General features: G+C 34.8%; 3 protein-coding genes across 3 annotated transcripts; all 3 read left to right on the top strand.

Moving 5' to 3' along the window:
- Positions 1-7,802: 7,802 nt before the first annotated feature.
- On the top strand, positions 7,803-9,075 carry LOC122599425 (protein ALP1-like). The gene is made up of 2 exons (XM_043771935.1): positions 7,803-8,295; positions 8,396-9,075. Exons 1-2 carry the CDS (start codon positions 7,803-7,805, stop codon positions 9,073-9,075), a joined length of 1,173 nt encoding a protein of 390 aa, XP_043627870.1.
- Positions 9,076-11,924: 2,849 nt separating this feature from the next.
- Positions 11,925-12,740, top strand: LOC122599424. Its single transcript, XM_043771934.1, has one exon. It carries the CDS (start codon positions 11,925-11,927, stop codon positions 12,738-12,740), a length of 816 nt encoding a protein of 271 aa, XP_043627869.1.
- A 3,959-nt stretch (positions 12,741-16,699) lies between these two features.
- On the top strand, positions 16,700-18,257 carry LOC122600927. The gene is made up of 3 exons (XM_043773706.1): positions 16,700-16,862; positions 17,009-17,353; positions 18,149-18,257. Coding segments are annotated over exons 1-3 (351 nt in total). The 5' UTR covers positions 16,700-16,861; the 3' UTR covers positions 18,154-18,257.
- The last annotated feature ends 397 nt before the right edge of the window (positions 18,258-18,654 follow it).

Genomic DNA, 18,654 nt, shown 5'->3' with positions numbered 1-18,654 from the left:
TACAGATCGCTCTTGAGATCGTCTATGATTATGTCGTGAGTGCGGAATCCTCACGAGATAACTAGTTTGATTAGTAAACGGGTATATCACTAATTATCAAGTAAATAATCAGCCGTAGGATGCTATATTCGTTTCTATAAGGTATAGAACGAACTTAGATGTCTGGAGTACGTGTGTGTCGAATGTTATATGTCATATTAGGGTATTCATTCGTATATATATGTTTCAGGTCAAACTGGGCTTGCTGGGCTTTGTTCTTACGAACTTAGCTGCCCAGCCCATGTAACGAAGTTAATCTTCGTTTGTACCAAAAGAAGTTTATCTTCGTTTGCCCCTAACGAAGATATACCTTATCTTCGTTAGATGTAATACTTGGTTATATTCCTAAGTGTTTCATCTTATGGAATCCTAACACATATTATGTTTGTACTTGTATATCACACAACAAACATCATACATAACACATATATATAACACCAAAACATGTAATCGATCATTACCAAAACATAAAGTCCATAATCTATCAATTACATATATAGATACGACATAAATTAACATAATGTCTTAATCTAAATGACATATCAAATCTAAGTTGCTGTTGTCACATCAACGTGCATCAACAAGTGTTAATAAGATGATTGTGAAAAGATGAAAAACATGAGAAGCAAAAAAGATGGAAAATGAATTTGATGTGTATGAGTGGGAGTTCCTAGAAGTTGAAAGGAATAAAGGAAAGTTGCTTGCGTACGCATATTTTCCAAAGATATAATAATTTATAATAATTTTATTTACGGTTATTGATATATTTTTAAGGGAGTTTTTTGTCTAATCATATGAAATAAAAGTATTAATATCATCATTTTAGAAAGATGAAATAATTAAATTTGATATAATGCTTCTAAATCAAAGTTGAAACTCATCCAAAGGAGCCTATTTGTTTAGGAATGAATTTAGGACCTTGTTATATAGATTGGTAGATAAATATAGGGAACGTGAATTCTTTCGATATTAATTTATGACATTGAAAGTATATAAAGAAAGAAATTGGATTGTAATGATATGCTATATTCTAGCGTATCATAATTATTATTACCTAAATAACAAATAATTAATTTAAACTAAAATAATCAAAAAGATTCATAAATTTAATAATAGATATTTTAAATTAATAATTAAAGTATACATAAAGTTAAATTATATAAAATAAAAGGATTAATGTTGAATTTACTTAATAATAAATTTTTTAATGATAGAATTATTTTGATTTACGGATTATAAGAAAAAGTTTAAGGATATCTAAATATCCTTATTTTTCCATAAAAAAATTTAGAATTTTTTTATATATGTATTGTAGATGTAGATAGGATGATGAAGAAAAGATAAAAACTATGAAAAAAAAAAAAATGAGGAATGAATTTAATATATACATGACTAGAAGTTGATCGATGTTTTTGAGGTTGATTAATGGTTGTGAATTATTATTTATTTATTTATGTACACATGATAAAGAAAGAAAATTTATTATTATTTATATATGTACACATGATAAAAGAGGAAGAAAAGTTGTACCTGTACGGCTCTACATTACTTTTATATTTTGTATATATATTTACGGTTTATGATATGATTTTAAGAGGTTTTTTTTTGGTCTAATCATATAAAATAAAAGTATTAATATTGTCATTTTATAAAGATGAAATAACTAAATTTGATTTAATGGTTCTAAATTAAAGTTGGAATTAATCCAAGTTGCTATTTGTTTAGGAATAAATTTAAGATCTTGTTATACATATATACTAGTTGATTAACCCGGGTTCAACCCGGGCATATTAATAAAAGCTTTTTAAAAACGTATGATCATCACTGCTGAAGTTGCGACGAAATGGATTAAATCTATTCTGAAATATCTATTTGATTATTTACTACAACATTTTTTTATAGTTTTGACAAACAAAATGCATATAGTTACCTTTAAGCTTTTGTGTATCAAATATATTTGTACTTAAACAACAAACATTAATATATTTGATGATAATTTTTTTAATTTAAACTTCTTATATCAAGCTATTTTTTCTTTCTTTTTATATAAGATACCTAGCATGTAAAAAAAAAACAATATGTAGTTATATATTTTACTTCAAAATATTCTTTTTACTTGAAAATAAATAAAAAAAAATGTCTATATTTATTAATGTTTCATCAAGACTTAAATGTAAATTATAAAATTATATGAAAATTAATAAAGTAATTAAGATAGTGTTAAGTGGATTAATTTTTTTAAAAACTAAAATGTTGCAAAAATTATAATTTTAAATATGATGTCATAATTTCTAAAAACATTTGTAGGAAAGATTGTGAGTTTGCCACATAAGAAATTTTTTACAAAAATTTTCTGAAAACAATTCTCTTTTATTTATATAAGAGATTGATAGATAACAATGGGTAAAAATGTAAAATGCTAGAGTTGAATCTATATCTTATAATTGATTTTTTGTACACTTGTCATCATCTCATACTCCTAATTTTTTCTTTTCTCCTCTCTTATATCTTTTTTCTTCATTTTTTTTTGTTTTTTTTTATTTCTAAATACTATTAGTAACAAGTTTGTTGATACTAAATCAGTAGTAAATCTAAGGTGAAGGTGAAACATATAAAAGCCAGTAAAAACTGACTTTTTTTTTTAAATTCTTTGGCTTGATGATTAAATTCTTTGGCTAGTAAAAACTCATTCGTCTCAATTCTTTGTACATAAGATTGTAATTTAATTATTTTATCTAATTTATTTAAAGTGCTATGCTTATCGGAATACCAGCGAAATTGAGACGAATGAGTTTTATTTGTTGACATAAGATCTAATTGCATAATGAATCAAAAGTCACATAAAATCGGAAATCTGTTGTGCTCGAGAAAAAAAATGATATCTTAGTTTGACAATAACTTATAATCAGTTAAACAATGATTACCAAGCAAGTTGAGTGCATGAGAGGCATAGTTAGAAGTGTAAAAATGATACCAGAAAGTCCCTAAACTAACTCATCAACTAATTGATGCGACACATCTTATATCGATGCACCAAACACTTCTCTGGTTGCAGTGCATCAATGAGCAATGTGTTACACTATACAACATTCACATCAGGTCCCTCTAGTTTAATGCTAAATGCGTTTTATTCAAGAAGGATGCATCACATTCAAAGGAAATCACTAAACAACTCAACATTCTGTAATGATGGATATGGCGCATTGGCTTGTTTTCCAGACTAAATAAAATAAAACGAGCTGAGCTGCTGAGTAGGTCTAATTGGGTTATGTATCTATACTTTTGGGCCTTGTATAACCTAATATACTTATAACTTAATAAGCCCAAACAGAAAATGGCTGAAATATTAATTTCCCACACCATAAGTCAAAGTACTGATCAAAAGTTCTAAAAAGAATATAATTGATCTATTGTCAATGAAGAAATACAAGTTTTTTTTTTGAAGGTCGTAGATTCAAATCCAAGCATAATGGCGTTAAAGTTATAAAAAACATCCTTAAAGTATAATCAAACATTTCATTCGAACAAATGGTACAACTTAGTAAATTAATTATTTCTTTCATCAAATTGTACTCCCATCACAGCTAAGTGGTTGAGCATCAGCTTTATATGCTGGAGGTCTCGAGTTCGAGATATGAGAATGACATTTAAAAGAATTTCACAAATAAAGTTCTCCAGTGAAACATGTTTAAGTCCTGCAGATGGGGCAAAGTTTTACCCCAATTAAATGTTGTGCCTTCGAGCGGTTTAGTTGGGGGTTTCTCCTCCTACTAGGTAGGGTGAGGGGGCTCTATAGCGCGGACCCAATTAAAACTACGTAAGCTAGATCCCCTGTTGCGATCAGCCTTTCAAAAAAACAAAAATATAAGATTAATTAATTAGTAACTCGTACAAACTATGTTTCGTACAATGGAAAGTCGTCGAGCCCACAAGCCTTCTCTTAATTATGAATTTCAAATGAAGTACTTATATATGATAGATATTTACGTATGCTTAGTTTATAAATAATAATGTAATGTAATAATGTAGACTTCACATTAAACAAAGTAGTACATGTGTATTTATATGTTAAAAAAAAAGTACATGTGTATATTCTGAGTCCTATAACTATAACTTCTTGTGTGTCTTACCATACCCTTTATATAAAAGAAATGATAAATAAGACTAATTTGATAGTTTGGTATGTGGAGATTGAGGTGTAATTATATGCTTATGTGAACTAGTTATTCTTGTACGCGCTTTAACAAATTACATAGGTAAACAATCATTCTGAAAGTAGACGAATAGTAACAAAATATATACTATACTCTTAACTTAGATTATCTGCAAAGATACGAACACTAGTTAACAAATTGTAGTACATATGGTCCTCAGTCTAGACTTTTAAAACCATTCACAACTAGAATTAACTTCAGAAACTAAAGAGGATACATTTTTGGCATTATGACAAGTTATTAGTGATCACGTCCTTTTTGTTTGTCACACACGCGTATCCCTCTTGAGAGTGAAATGAGACTCGTTAAAATCTGTCACATCATCATTTGCAATTACCAAATATGTGTCAGTAAACTAACTGAATAAAGTTAGACCATGTCTACATACCTTGAATTAATATTTTAAAACATATCCCTTGACTGATTCAAATTAAATATACATAGCTTGGTAAATATAAAAATACTGTATGACGTCTGAGGCTTGGGACTCACGGGCTGCGAGTTTTGTGGCAAGCATATATTATATGATTCATGGCCAATTAAGTTTAATAGTAAAAAGATATACTTAAATATATTAGTACTCCTTTGTGCAAATAATAGAATATTATTCACCCAAACGAAACAACTTTTGTTTTAACTTAATGTTAACTTTTAGTAGTTATTTTTCATCAATAAGTGATTTAAATCTTATTGATCAGCTTGAAAATTTGAACCCAAAACATTAAAAATATGAAACTTTTTATTTTTACTTAATTTAGCTACTATGTGAAAAACGCGCTAGCATATCAATTTAATGATTTTTATGTAAAATACTACTCGCATGTATTTACCTAAATTAGGAAAGTGAAAGTTTGAACTTTGAAGCGCTAAAGGGGTAGAGTACTAGTGGACCCCAAATGAGATAATACTCTTTGACTGTTCCAAGCAAATGTAATTTTAGAAGTTACTCGTATATGAAAATTGTACTCCATTTGACTAGCGTTAATTATCTTAATCGTTTATCATTTTCTTTATACATATGGACAAGTGCGTGGAAATATAAATAATTAACATCGAAAAGTTATAGTGTGTAAGAACTTTTAAAAACCTCTATTGTATGCACGAATTTTATAAAAATATTCAAGTTATGTAACTAACTATGATTAACCAATTAATCAAAAATTTGCACGTCACAGTTCATATGGGGTGTCATGTATACCATGTTACATAATTTGAACATTCTTACAAAGTTCGTGTATACAATAGAAGTTCTGAATAGTTCGTGCACACTATAATTTTTCGGTATTAGTTACATACATTTTGGTGCACTTATCCCTTATATATATATATATATATATATATAAATATATATAACTACTGTCGCCTAATTAAGACAATGCCGGGTATGTTATGACCAGAGGTTTGTGTTATTCTTATTAACCATATTATCGCATGTCTACTTGAAACCATGTATAGCTTAAGCTTTTGCGTGCTAGGTTTTCATTGTCGGCTACGGATAAATGATGAGCTTGATGGGTTCGCCCTCAATCCCAACCATTAGTGTTTTTGTTTTTTAATTGGATAAATTACGGATAATAATGTAAAAATAATAATAATAATAATAATAATAATAATAATAATAATAATAATGTGATGAATAATTGAAGATATGTTGTTGACAGATATGTGTCAGTTTAAAAGTGTTGATGTAACAGAATTGATGAACGTACAATTGATTTCGTTACCAATAGAAGGATAAATTAAAGTTTGTAAATGATCAATCTCTCCTTGAGAGTTACCCCCGATCGATCAAGCAACTACCTGTTACGCTGTATATGATATATGTCTATGTGCTAATGTGTGATAGTGAAAGGGTCATACTCTACTATGTAATACGAGTAATGAATTGAATCAGGTCGATCAGTGCCTATAACTCAAATGGGATCACACAAATAAGTCATTGATGGTCAACTTAATTATATACCAATTAGTTAAACGTACATTGTGTACTTCCTAGTTAGCTCAAGTGGTTGAGCACCTGCCGTACAAGCAGGAGGTCTTGAGTTCAAGATTTGAAAAGTACATAGCAAGTCTTCCTATGAAGGCTTGGCTTGGGTATACCCAGGTTCAAGTCTGAGGAGGCAGGGTTTACCCCTATTGATCGTCGTGCCTTCGGACGGATTAGTAAAGGGTTTTCCCCCATCGAGTATTTGAAATAGGCATTTCTACTTCGAGTGAGCTCTCTAACGCGGACCCGGTTAAAACAACGTATGTTAGACCTCCCGTTGTCAAATCGCGACACGAAGTTTTCAAACGAAATTCACATTTCAAAAAAAGGTTAAACGTACATTGTTAATGACCCATTAATCATGACGATCCGGCTTCCGACATATTAAATGTACATTTGTCAAATAAATGATCCATAAATAAATGAACACATTTCGGAATATATAGTCTCCTTTTCATCTAGCTTGTCACAACTAGAATCATCACCCATGACTGGGGCTACCAACGAGCCGAGCTTTTATCGACCAATTCGAGCTCGAACTCGATCTCGACTCGATCGAGTCGAACTTTTATCGAGCCCGAGCCCTAAACTAAGGCTCGAAATAATTATCGAGTCGAGCTTTACACAGTTCGGCTCAAATATTTATCGAGCTTTCCATATATAATGTAAGTATTTACATATGTAGTTCTTAAATAGTAAGTTTCTAATTCTACAAGGGCTATTTGTATAAATTTTGTTATAAGTGATATATATTTTCGAGCTTTTCGACCCGAGCTCGAGTCATGTTTATAGACACAAGTCAAACTCGAACCTTTTTCGAGCTTTTCGAGCCAAGCTCGAGCCATGTTGTAGGTCCAACGAGTCAAACTCGAGCCTACACACTGAAAGCTCGTCGAGCTATCGACCCGAGCTCGAGCCGAACAGATATGGTTCGAGTCGAGCTCGAGCTCGGCTTGACTCGATAACATCCCTACCCATGACCCATCACATGACTTTTTTTTTAAACAGCTTTAGCATTAATATTAATAATAATACAATGCTTCAGTAAGATGCCAAAACATAAACAAAAGAGTACAGTTACAATAAGAAAGTTAGACTTGTTACCCATAAGGGCGGACGGAGTGGATAGGCACGGGACCGGTACCGGTGTGAACACCGCCCCGACCTACCGGTACCGGTAGGGAGGGGAGCACTTTAGGCACCACGGTGCCGGTTTGGGTGCCTATTGTTTTCGACCGTTGCAGCCTTAAAAAGAAAAAAAAAAAAAAGCAAAGGGACCCACCTGCAACGTCTCCTTCTTCTCTCTTTCTTTCTTCTTTATTTCTTTCTTCTTTCTTTTCTTTCTTTATGCCGATTTGTTCTTTTTTTTTCCTTTTTGAACTCACAAAACACACACACAAAATACACACACAAATAACACATACATATATCTATATTTTCGTAATCATGAATCCTTTCTTCAACAATCCTTTATTTCTTGATAATCATGGCCCAACACCCCCAAATTTCCAATCGGATTCGAGTTCATCCGACGAGACGGACCGTTATATTAATCTTTCACAATGGCGCATTATGCGATTCAACAAGATGTCCGCGATACTGCCTCCTCTTCAAGAACGTATACAAGACGGGACGATCGTGGTGAGTCTCACGACCGTCTTTTTCGAGATTACTTTGCCGAGGAACCGAAATTTAATGAGACTTTTTTTAGAAAACGGTTTCGTATGAGTAGACGGTTGTTTGTGAAGATAGCTTCAGATTTGGAAAACAATTTTAGTTTTTTTAAGAGGAAGATCGACGCGCGTGGTAGATGGGGGTTTTCGGCTTTACAGAGATGCACATCTGCAGTTCTCCAGTTAGGCTATGGTAGTAATCCCGATAGTTTAGATGATTACCTAAATATGTCGGAAAGATCGTCACGTGAAACCCTTAATGCTTTTTGTGATGGAGTCATTAAGTTATATTGGCATGAATACTTGCGTAGGCCAACGCGTACTGATACGCAACGCATTCTTGATCATCATGCGTCTTACAATGGTTTTCCCGGCATGTTAGGTATATCTTAACTTAATATATATATATATATATATTTTAGTTAATAATGTATATATATATATATTACGTAGTTTAGTTAATAATGTATAAATGTTTATAGGGAGTCTTGATTGTACACACTGGGCTTGGGATAATTGTCCAGTAGCTTGGAGTGGTCAGTACACGCGAGGTGACCATCACGGGCCGACGATATCGCTTGAAGCAGTTGCTTCACAGGATTGTTGGATTTGGCACGCATACTTTGGTGTTGCCGGTTCAAACAACGACATTAATGTGTTGAACCAATCTCCTTTGTTCAACCCTTTTGAAGACAGCACAACACCGTTGGTTCCTTTCACTGTAAATGGAACCGAATATCGGTACCCGTATTATCTAGTGGATGAGATCTACCCAAGATATGCGATGTTTGCGAAAACGATACAGCATCTAACCGGTGAGAAAAGGATTCGGTATGCTAAGGCACATGAGGCTGCAAGGAAGGACGTGGAGCGAGCTTTTGGTATTATTAAAAAAAAGTGGAAAATACTTAGAGAACCGGCACGACAAATGGAAGAAACCCCCATCCGTAAGATCATGTATGCGTGTTGTATTCTTCATAACATGATTTTAAAGGACGAGGACCACGCTATAAGTCCTGATTACATTCCGGATCCCCCAGTTGCGCCACAGCCATCAGATGAACGACTTTTTGAGATATATGACTCAAGCGTTCACGAAGATCTTAAGATGGATCTCATTGACCATATTCATCACACATTCATCCCGAGCATCGATCGCTAGTTTATTTATGTATTGTGTTGTCGTTTCGTTTTAATATTGTAGTTTGATGTTTGGATTTGTTGTTTTATTTTGTTGTTTGTTTTATTTTTAATATTGTAGTAGTTTTAAATTATTAAATAAAATTGTTTTAGTTTTAAAAATAAATAGAAATGAAATTAAATAGAAAAGGGTGGGGAGGGGAGGGGAGGGGAGGGGTGGCGAGGTATTCCTAGCAAAAGGGGAGGGGAGGGGAGGGGAGGAGAAGAAAAATCGGGGAGGGGAGGGGAGGAGTGGGGAAGCTCTCCCCCCACCCTAAGGGCCACGAAAGACAAGACTTTTTATCACGACTAGAAATCCAAAAATGTTATGATTAAATTCATCACATGATTAAGTTCGGATTTACCTGAACCTGTGTATGAGTAAATTCAAAAAGGGAACTTCATAATTCCTATTTGTTTAGTAATGAATTTAGGACCTTGTTATATATATATATTGATGATGAAGATGATACATAGATAGATATGATTTAAAAAGGGTGTTTTGTAGAGTTATATAAAGTGAAAGTATTAATAATGTTATTTAAAAAAGATGAAATAATTAAATTTGATCTAATGGTTATAATTCAAAGTTGAAAGTCATTCAAGAGTTCTTATTTGTTTAGGAATAAATTTAAGACCTTGTTTTATATATATATCTATAATTCCTTATAAAGCATATTGGATTAAGAAATTAAGCATTTTTTTCATTATTTCCAAAATACCCTTAATTACTTTTTAACACTTTTCACAATTTTCTTTTTTCCTAATACACATTCTAATGCATGATGTACCATACATCATAGCCACATTACATCAATAACTTCTACTATTCACCGACGCCGACGCCACTACCACCACACGTTCTCGCCATTTCATCACCGTTGCAACGCACGGGTACCTTTTTCTCGTATATATATAGGTAGATTGGTAGATATATTTAATTATTAATACATAGGTTAATATATATGTTTTTTGAATAATATTATAACATCAGATAAACGTGTTTAATTTCCATCTATATTTATTTTTGTATTATCACTACACAGCTATAACTGATATATACTACGGGCCATATATGATAAAACTATTTTCAATTAAAATTATCATATATTATATGTTTTTTAAACGTTAATTTTAGCTCAACGGCATTACCTCATCAAGTATTCAATTCCAGTTGCAGAGGAAACTCAGTTATTTTTGAAAATACCCTAAGTTTCAGTCCAATATGCATTTTGTTCAAAACAAGATTTTGAACCCAAAATCTTTCAAGTCCCTCAATTCAATCCACTTATTGATAGTTGAACGTCATATAATATCTATATTTAGTTTTACATCATTATAAAAAGATATAACAGACATATTTTACTAAATATCTTCATTAAGCGGGAAAATATTGTATCTAGTTTGTATATGTAACAAATTTGATATATTTAAGTTGTCGGAAAAAGGACATTTGGTTGTATCTTTTGTGGAGAGAAGCTCTTTAGAGATTGAGAAACCTAAAGACTTAAAGTGTCAAGAGTAGAAGTCAAGGGGCTGCTGTGGATATCTGAAGATAATTTCAAGTATATATACCATGCTAAGGTGCTGGGAGCCACGTACGAGTTATACATATATTCGGCCGTCTCTATATATATATATTTCGTCTGGTGAATTATTGTGATCGATCATCTTGATCATCACATATCCGTCTGAATTTAGATCTAAACCTATTGTTTAGATTTGTCTTGTAATCATCGATAACTCTTTCATAACAATAATAATAATCGGGCCGACTTGATTTATTGGTGTTTGAGTTGTTGTTGGAAAGCATAACAATAATCTTAATCGGGCCGACTTGATTTATTGGTGTTTGAGTTGTTGTTGGAAAGCTTTTGTAAAAGCTTCCAATAAAAACTATAAATATAATATACTCGTAACTTTTATATGCAAGTTACGTTCCTACTATTTTTAATTCGGGGATCAAAAACATATGCTCTAGAAAGCTAGGGATAATATCTGCAGATTTTGGGCAAACGCCGGGGACTAAATATATAAACAACACTAAAGATTAAGAAAAGAAAAGCAAGGAAAGAATGGCACATGCAAAGAAGATGATGATGATGATGACAATGGGGGCTAAAATTAACCATTCATTATCAAAGTCATTGCTAGGGATGGCCTCAAATTATTCAACGTTTGGAAGAATAATTCCCCACAAGCAATTATTAACATCAACAAGAAAAGCCATCAGCCTTGTTTCTTTCTCACCATTAACCACCAATCACCACTACTTTCTTCATCCTTGTGCGACAACAATAACAAGAAAGCTATCGTTTAATGTGAGAACATTTATGTCAAATTCCGCTGGAAGAATTCCACCCTACCAATCAACAACCACCATCAGATCTTTCTCCCCATCAACCAACAAAAATCACCACAACTTTCTTCATCCATCTGCAGTACGAAAACACTTCAGGAGTTTCTGAGCAAGTTGAATTTCGGCAATCCCACTCTTCAACTTGAGGGGAGTGTTAGAATGGAAAGGATTGCGGGATCAGCTATTTACATCATTTCCCCATTTACAAGAATAATCACCATCAATTACACAGCAAAGATCAAGGAAAGCCAGCCAATTGTCCATTATTGTTTCTATATTTAAACTTGTATTTGATAGTATAAATAGGGGCTCTTCGTGTGAATGTAACATACAAGAAAGACAATTCACAATATATTCATATAAACAATCTTGTTCTCTGTATTATCATTGACAATATGGTATCAGAGAATCGTTCGATCTCATCATATACCCATTAAAATCCCACCTTACCGGTTACAGAATCAACAGCCACCATGTCCGAAGACGGCGGCTCTGGTTCTGGAGCTTCTGGGGCCGAACTTGCCATTCAATTGGCTAATCTGTTAAAAACAAACATCACCCAACAACAATCACAAACACCAAAACTGTCAGATAATCTGCAGATTAACCTCAAACTTAACAACCATAACTATCCCTTATGGACTCGTATGATGCGAGTCGCAATAGGCGGTAAGTCAAAAACTTTGCTATCTCATTTATCAAAAGAACCACCAGAATCCACAAATGAAGCATACGAAACATGGGAACAGGAAGATCTAATCGTGTTCTCGTGGTTGATTCAAAACATAGAACCGGTGATTGCCGGTAATCTGACAGAATATCCCACAGCTAAATCTTTATGGGATGCTTTGACAACCACTTACAGTAGCGGGAAAGACAAGCTGCAGATTTTTAATCTACATGTTAAGGCAAATGAATTAAAACAAAGTGAAAAAACTCTCGAAGAGTTCTGGATAGCCCTACAAGGTGTATGGGGTGAAATCGATAGAATCGATCCGAATCCCATGACATGCGCCGAAGATATAAAAACGTATTCAAGGGTCCGATCTGAACAAAAGCTGTTCCAATTTCTCCATGGATTAGATCGAAAATTCGATCCGATTAAAAGAGAAATCCTCCGTCTCGACACCCTGCCATCGGCAGAAACTGCCTACGCCACTGTTCGTAAGGAAGCTGCTCATCAAAGCATTTTAGGAACGAGTTACACCGAAAACCAGGGCATCGCAACCGGACTCGTTGCCGATCAGACAGGGCATCGGATTAGCCACAAAGAGCTATCGCCGGAATGAAGGGAAGAAGCCATTTGTTAAAGAAGATAAATCACATCTTAAATGTGAAGAATGCAAGATGACCGGCCACACAAAGCAAGGATGTTTCCAACTCATCGGTTACCCGGAGTGGTGGACCGACGGCCACAAAAAGAGTTCGAAAAACCCTAAATCAGAAAAGGGCTCGAAAAAGGACTTCCCTACCGCCCAAGCCAGCACCAGCAACAAAGATGAGGCCGAAAAAGGGTTCGGGGGAGTGGCGGTGCTAGCGGCGGCCGGAAAGTGTGAAGAAGATGAGGGGTTCTCGGTGGCAGGTAACACAGAGAGAGAAAGTGAAAATCTTTCTCACAAATCTCATCTGTGTCTTTCTCTGTCTAATCTATTTCCATATATAAATATAGATAATGTTGATAAAGGTAAAAAAAATAGATTAAAAGTCCCAACACCCTGTTGTAAATCTGGGCCGAATGGAATGGGCTTGATGGCCCAGAACCGAAATCCCAATAATAATATGGCCCAACATCCTTTTAAAAGACCAAATGACCGCTGGATATTCGATTGTGGGGCAACGGACACCATGACTTACGAAATTTCTGACTTTATCAACTCATCTATACCCAAGAAATCTCACATCGAAGCTGCAAATGGTGGAAAAATGAATGTGGAGAATGGAGGAACAATCAAAATTAATCCGGATATTAAACTTCGTAATTGCTTATATGTTCCATCTTTGTCACACAAGCTGTTGTCTATCAGTCATGTGACGAAAGAACTAAATTGCTCGGTTCTCATGCATCCTTCATTTTGTCTCTTACAGGATATCCGGACGGGACGGATCATTGGGCGTGGCACTGAGAAAGATGGTTTATATTATGTTGATGAGGTGACTCAAAGCGGTACTGTGATGTTAGCTCATGGAACGAAAGAAAGAGAAGCTTGGCTTTGGCATAGGAGGTTGGGACACCCATCTGCTGGTTATTTACATACTTTATTTCCTGAACTATTTTCTTTGAATAAGTCTATTTCTTGTGAAACTTGTATTTTAGCCAAAAGCCACAGACAGTCCTTCAAACCTAATAACACTCGTGTTGACACACCTTTTTCATTAATTCATTCTGATGTTTGGGGTCCTGCTCCGGTTATTGGTGGACAACATTTCCGTTTTTATGTAATTTTTGTTGATGATTGTACAAGGATGATGTGGATTTATTTTTTGAAAAATAAGAATGAGGTTTTTGATAAGTTCACTTTATTCTATACAATGGTTCAAACTCAATTTAAAAAACCTATTCAGATTCTCCGGTCAGACAATGGTGGAGAATATGTGAACTCACAAATGAAATCTTTCTTTCAATCAAAGGGGATTATTCATCAAACCACCTGTCCACATACCCCTGAACAAAACGGAGTCACGGAAAGGAAAAACCGCATTCTTCTAGAAATGACTAGGGCACTCATAATTGAATCAAATGTTCCAAAAATGTTTTGGCCAGAAGCCCTATCTACTTCTACCTACCTTCTAAATCGTCTCCCGACCAAGATTCTCAACCTAAAAACTCCTCTTAAAACTCTTGAAGAATTCACTGAAATTCCACCAACTCTCACTTTGAAACCTAAAGTCTTTGGATGTACTGCCTTTGTTCACATACCTAAGACATACCGGGATAAGCTTGATCCATGTGCGGAGAAATGCGTATTTGTGGGATACGGGGTCAACAAAAAGGGTTACAGGTGTTATAATCCACAGACACGTCGTATGTTCACCACAATGAACTGCGACTTTCTTGAAACGAAATACTTTTACTCTACCCAAAGCAGTGGTCAGGGGGAGGAATCATGTGACTCACTGAATTGGTTGACGTGTGGAGGAGACTGTCAGGTTCACAGTACTGCATCACCAAGCTCCAGTGCCACCCAAGATATATCCCCCGATCCGGTATCCGAGGTAAGTAATTCTCAACCTATCAATTCTCCAGATAATGACTTTCGTGACAATGTGGAACCAGAACAAGAAGAGTCTCAAGAAGAAGTGGAACCCCAAGAGGAATCTCAAGAAGAACCTGTAGAGGAAGTCAACAAATACACTCTTCCACCAAGAGTAAACAGAGGAGTCCCAGCAAAGAGATACTCCCCAGAAAGATTCTCCAGAGGTTCTAAATATCCGATGGCTAACGTAGCAAATGGAAATTTATCGAAAGAAGCAAAAATGTTCAGTACCAGCCTATATTCAGAACAGATCCCAGCAAAAGTGGAAGATGCTCTTAAATCCAAGAATTGGAGAGACGCCATGGACGTAGAAATGGAGGCATTAGTTAGAAATAACACATGGGAGAAGTGTGTTCTACCAGATGGAAAGAAAACTGTAGGATGTCGCTGGGTCTTTACAGTAAAATACAAAGCAGATGGAACAGTTGAGAGGTATAAAGCTCGATTGGTTGCAAAAGGCTACACACAGACATATGGAATAGATTACTCTGAGACTTTCTCTCCGGTTGCAAAAATGGACACGATAAGAGTACTGTTCTCAATTGCTACAAATAAAGGGTGGCCTCTTCACCAATTTGATGTAAAGAATGCCTTTCTCCATGGAGACTTAAAAGAAGAAGTGTACATGGAAGCTCCTCCAGGTTTTTCGAATAATTTCAGAATAAAAGAAGTTTGTCGATTGAAAAAGTCTTTATATGGTTTGAAGCAATCTCCCAGAGCCTGGTTTGGTCGGTTTACCTTAGCAATGAAGAAGTATGGATTCAAACAAAGCAACTCAGATCATACTCTGTTTTTAAAGCGTAATGGAGAACATGTGACGTGTCTCATAATTTATGTTGACGATATGATTATCACAGGAGATGATGAACAAGAAATAAAACGGCTAAAAGAAGGGTTGTTCAGAGAATTTGAAATGAAAGATCTGGGAAGACTTAAGTATTTTCTTGGTATTGAAGTTCTGAGATCACAACACGGCATCTTCATCTGTCAGAAGAAATACATTCTAGATCTACTTGCTGAAACAGGGATGATTGATTGCAAACCAACTGAAACTCCAATGATTGTCAACCAGAAGTTGTATATGGAAGCAGAAGCAAAAACGGCTGATAGAGAAAGGTATCAACGAATTGTGGCAAAATTGATATATCTCTCGCACACTCGTCCAGATATTGCATATGCCGTTGGAATAGTAAGTCAATTCATGCACCAACCTCAAGAAGCTCACATGGATGCAGTATTTAGAATCATTAGATATCTAAAAGGAACACCTGGCCACGGGGTGTTGTTTAAGCCGAATGGTCATTTGAACGTTCAAGTATACACAGATGCAGATTGGGCTGGAGACAAAGGAAACCGACGGTCGACCTCTGGATATTTTTCCCTCGTAGGAGGGAACCTTGTCACATGGCGAAGTAAGAAACAAAAAGTAGTTGCTCTATCAAGTGCTGAAGCTGAATTTAGAGGAATAGCCAAAGGAGTTGCAGAAATTTTATGGATAAGAAAACTCTTGACAGAAGTCGGGTTTCCTCCAAAAAGGAGTGTTCGAGTCATGTGTGATAATGAAGCTGCAATTCAGATTTCTGAGAATCCCGTCCAACATGATAGAACCAAACATGTAGAAATCGACAAACACTTTATCAAGGAAAAACTTGAAGCTGGCATTATTGAGCTACCATTTGTCAAATCTCAAGATCAGTTAGCAGATATTCTAACCAAAGCCGTGAGTACGAAAACACTTCAGGAGTTTCTGAGCAAGTTGAATTTCGGCAATCCCACTCTTCAACTTGAGGGGGAGTGTTAGAATGGAAAGGATTGCGGGATCAGCTATTTACATCATTTCCCCATTTACAAGAATAATCACCATCAATTACACAGCAAAGATCAAGGAAAGCCAGCCAATTGTCCATTATTGTTTCTATATTTAAACTTGTATTTGATAGTATAAATAGGGGCTCTTCGTGTGAATGTAACATACAAGAAAGACAATTCACAATATATTCATATAAACAATCTTGTTCTCTGTATTATCATTGACAATATCTGCAACAACAACTCGAAGGAATTTCTTTTCGTTGCCTGGTACTCCAGACTACGATAAGCACCACTACTATAAGAAACGTGATATTCTTTTACCAGAAAAGTATTATGCTTGGATCAGTAAGTTTTTTTTTTTTATTTATTTATTCCTTTCTACTTACATATTAATCTCGTTAATTACTTCATATATATATATATATATATATATATATATATATATATATATATATCTCGATATATTGATTCGATAAGTATCTCGTTTCCAGTGGTGCCTGCGGTGATTATAGGATTTTTTGGCAGCCTAGAAAATTTCGTGGTCCCATACTGTAGACCAGACCCTGATATAGACCGTGAGGATCATGTGAGATATTGTTTTAAGCTGGAAAAGCGTGTTCGTGAAAAAGATGTCCAGTATAAAATCGTCGATAACTCGATTCTTGAGCTGTCTTATATGTATCGCCGCGACCCGGATCGTAGGATAGTCAAGAAGCAGTTGCCCAAAGGAAACTACGCTGATGCAGAGTTAAGAGGCTGGCTTGATAAATTTGACGTGTTTAGGGTGGATATCTCAGGGTTTCAGCGTGAACCCACAAAAAAGCAGCAGCTCTCTGGTACTTCAACAACTTAATTAATTACTCCTTTATGTGAAAATATCGTGTCTAGGGGTGCTTTTTTTTTTCTCTGTGAATGTTGTCTAGATGTATGGGACTTAAGGTTTTTAGGGGCCGTCAGTAATTTTGGGGGCCTAGTTCATTAGCATATATATCAAAGTAAACAAAAACCCGTAAAAGTGTTAATGTAATGCAAATTATATAATGATATTTCATCCAAAATTCAACCTTTAAGGTTAATATACAAAATATTGAGGCCTCTAAATTTATAGGGGCCTAAAGCGATTGCCTAGTCCTATAGTACTGTTGAGCTACCCATGTGTATGGGTGACAATCCAGGTTGAGGGTTGGCGGGTTAGGATTCCCCAACCCAGCAATTCATTTGAAAATTTTAACTTAAACACAACTCATTTAATAAACTGGTTAGTGGTTGTGTCCACCGGCCGGTTTACAACCCATATGTGATCAAAAGCCATCCTAAAGTAGGCTTTTACAAAAGTCACTTCAAACCGGCCAATTGCTTTTTTTCTGTTTTACTTGACAGATAGAAATCCTACACTATTTTGATAAATGCGACCTGCTACAATACAAACCCACAGTATAGTTTCAATATAAATGAGCTAGAGTTAACAGTTTGTTAATTAAACTTGTTACTTTGTAAGTTTTCTTATAAAGCTAGGTTTTGAATTCTGTCGAAACTCGAAAGTAATTTGTTATTGTATTATATGAAAACATTTAAAGTTGCAGTTTTATTTTTATGATAGCAGCTGCTCAGTTTCGGAATTGACCCTGCAGGTTAAGTTACATACTAATTCCATGGGCCAATGGATAGAGAGATTGAAGGCTGGGCTCCGATTTACATAAATGTAGCTGCTTAGTTGATTTTGAGACATAATTAGATAATGTACCCAGAATATGGATTTGGATATGTATGGGTAATCTAACTTTTAGTTTTAAACATGTTAATTTGTGTGTTAATTTATACTGTTCGTGTTCTGGTTGGGTACCAATTAATAGGCAGTTTGACCCACCAATCCTTTGTGCTGCATGCATGCCAACTAACTTGTCTTCTCCAGATACATGGGCTAATAAGTGTAGCGGTTGCTTTTGTTGCGTATAATGTAAATCTAAATTGATTCAGATAAAAAAATCTCTTTTCATTTTCATTACTAGAGCAGTAGAGCGTACAGACTATATGGCTGAACCTGCTCTAAGTATAGAACGGTGGAAAATGATGTGTTTGGAAACAAGAAGAATTTACTGGTAAATTGAATGTTTTCCAAATGCTATGATAACTAACA

The sequence above is a fragment of the Erigeron canadensis genome, chromosome 5, assembly GCF_010389155.1.
Source record: "Erigeron canadensis isolate Cc75 chromosome 5, C_canadensis_v1, whole genome shotgun sequence".
NCBI classification, from domain to species: domain Eukaryota; kingdom Viridiplantae; phylum Streptophyta; class Magnoliopsida; order Asterales; family Asteraceae; genus Erigeron; species Erigeron canadensis.
The sequence above is the reverse complement of the archived record's forward strand: the minus strand, read 5'-3'. Positions and strand labels throughout refer to the sequence as shown.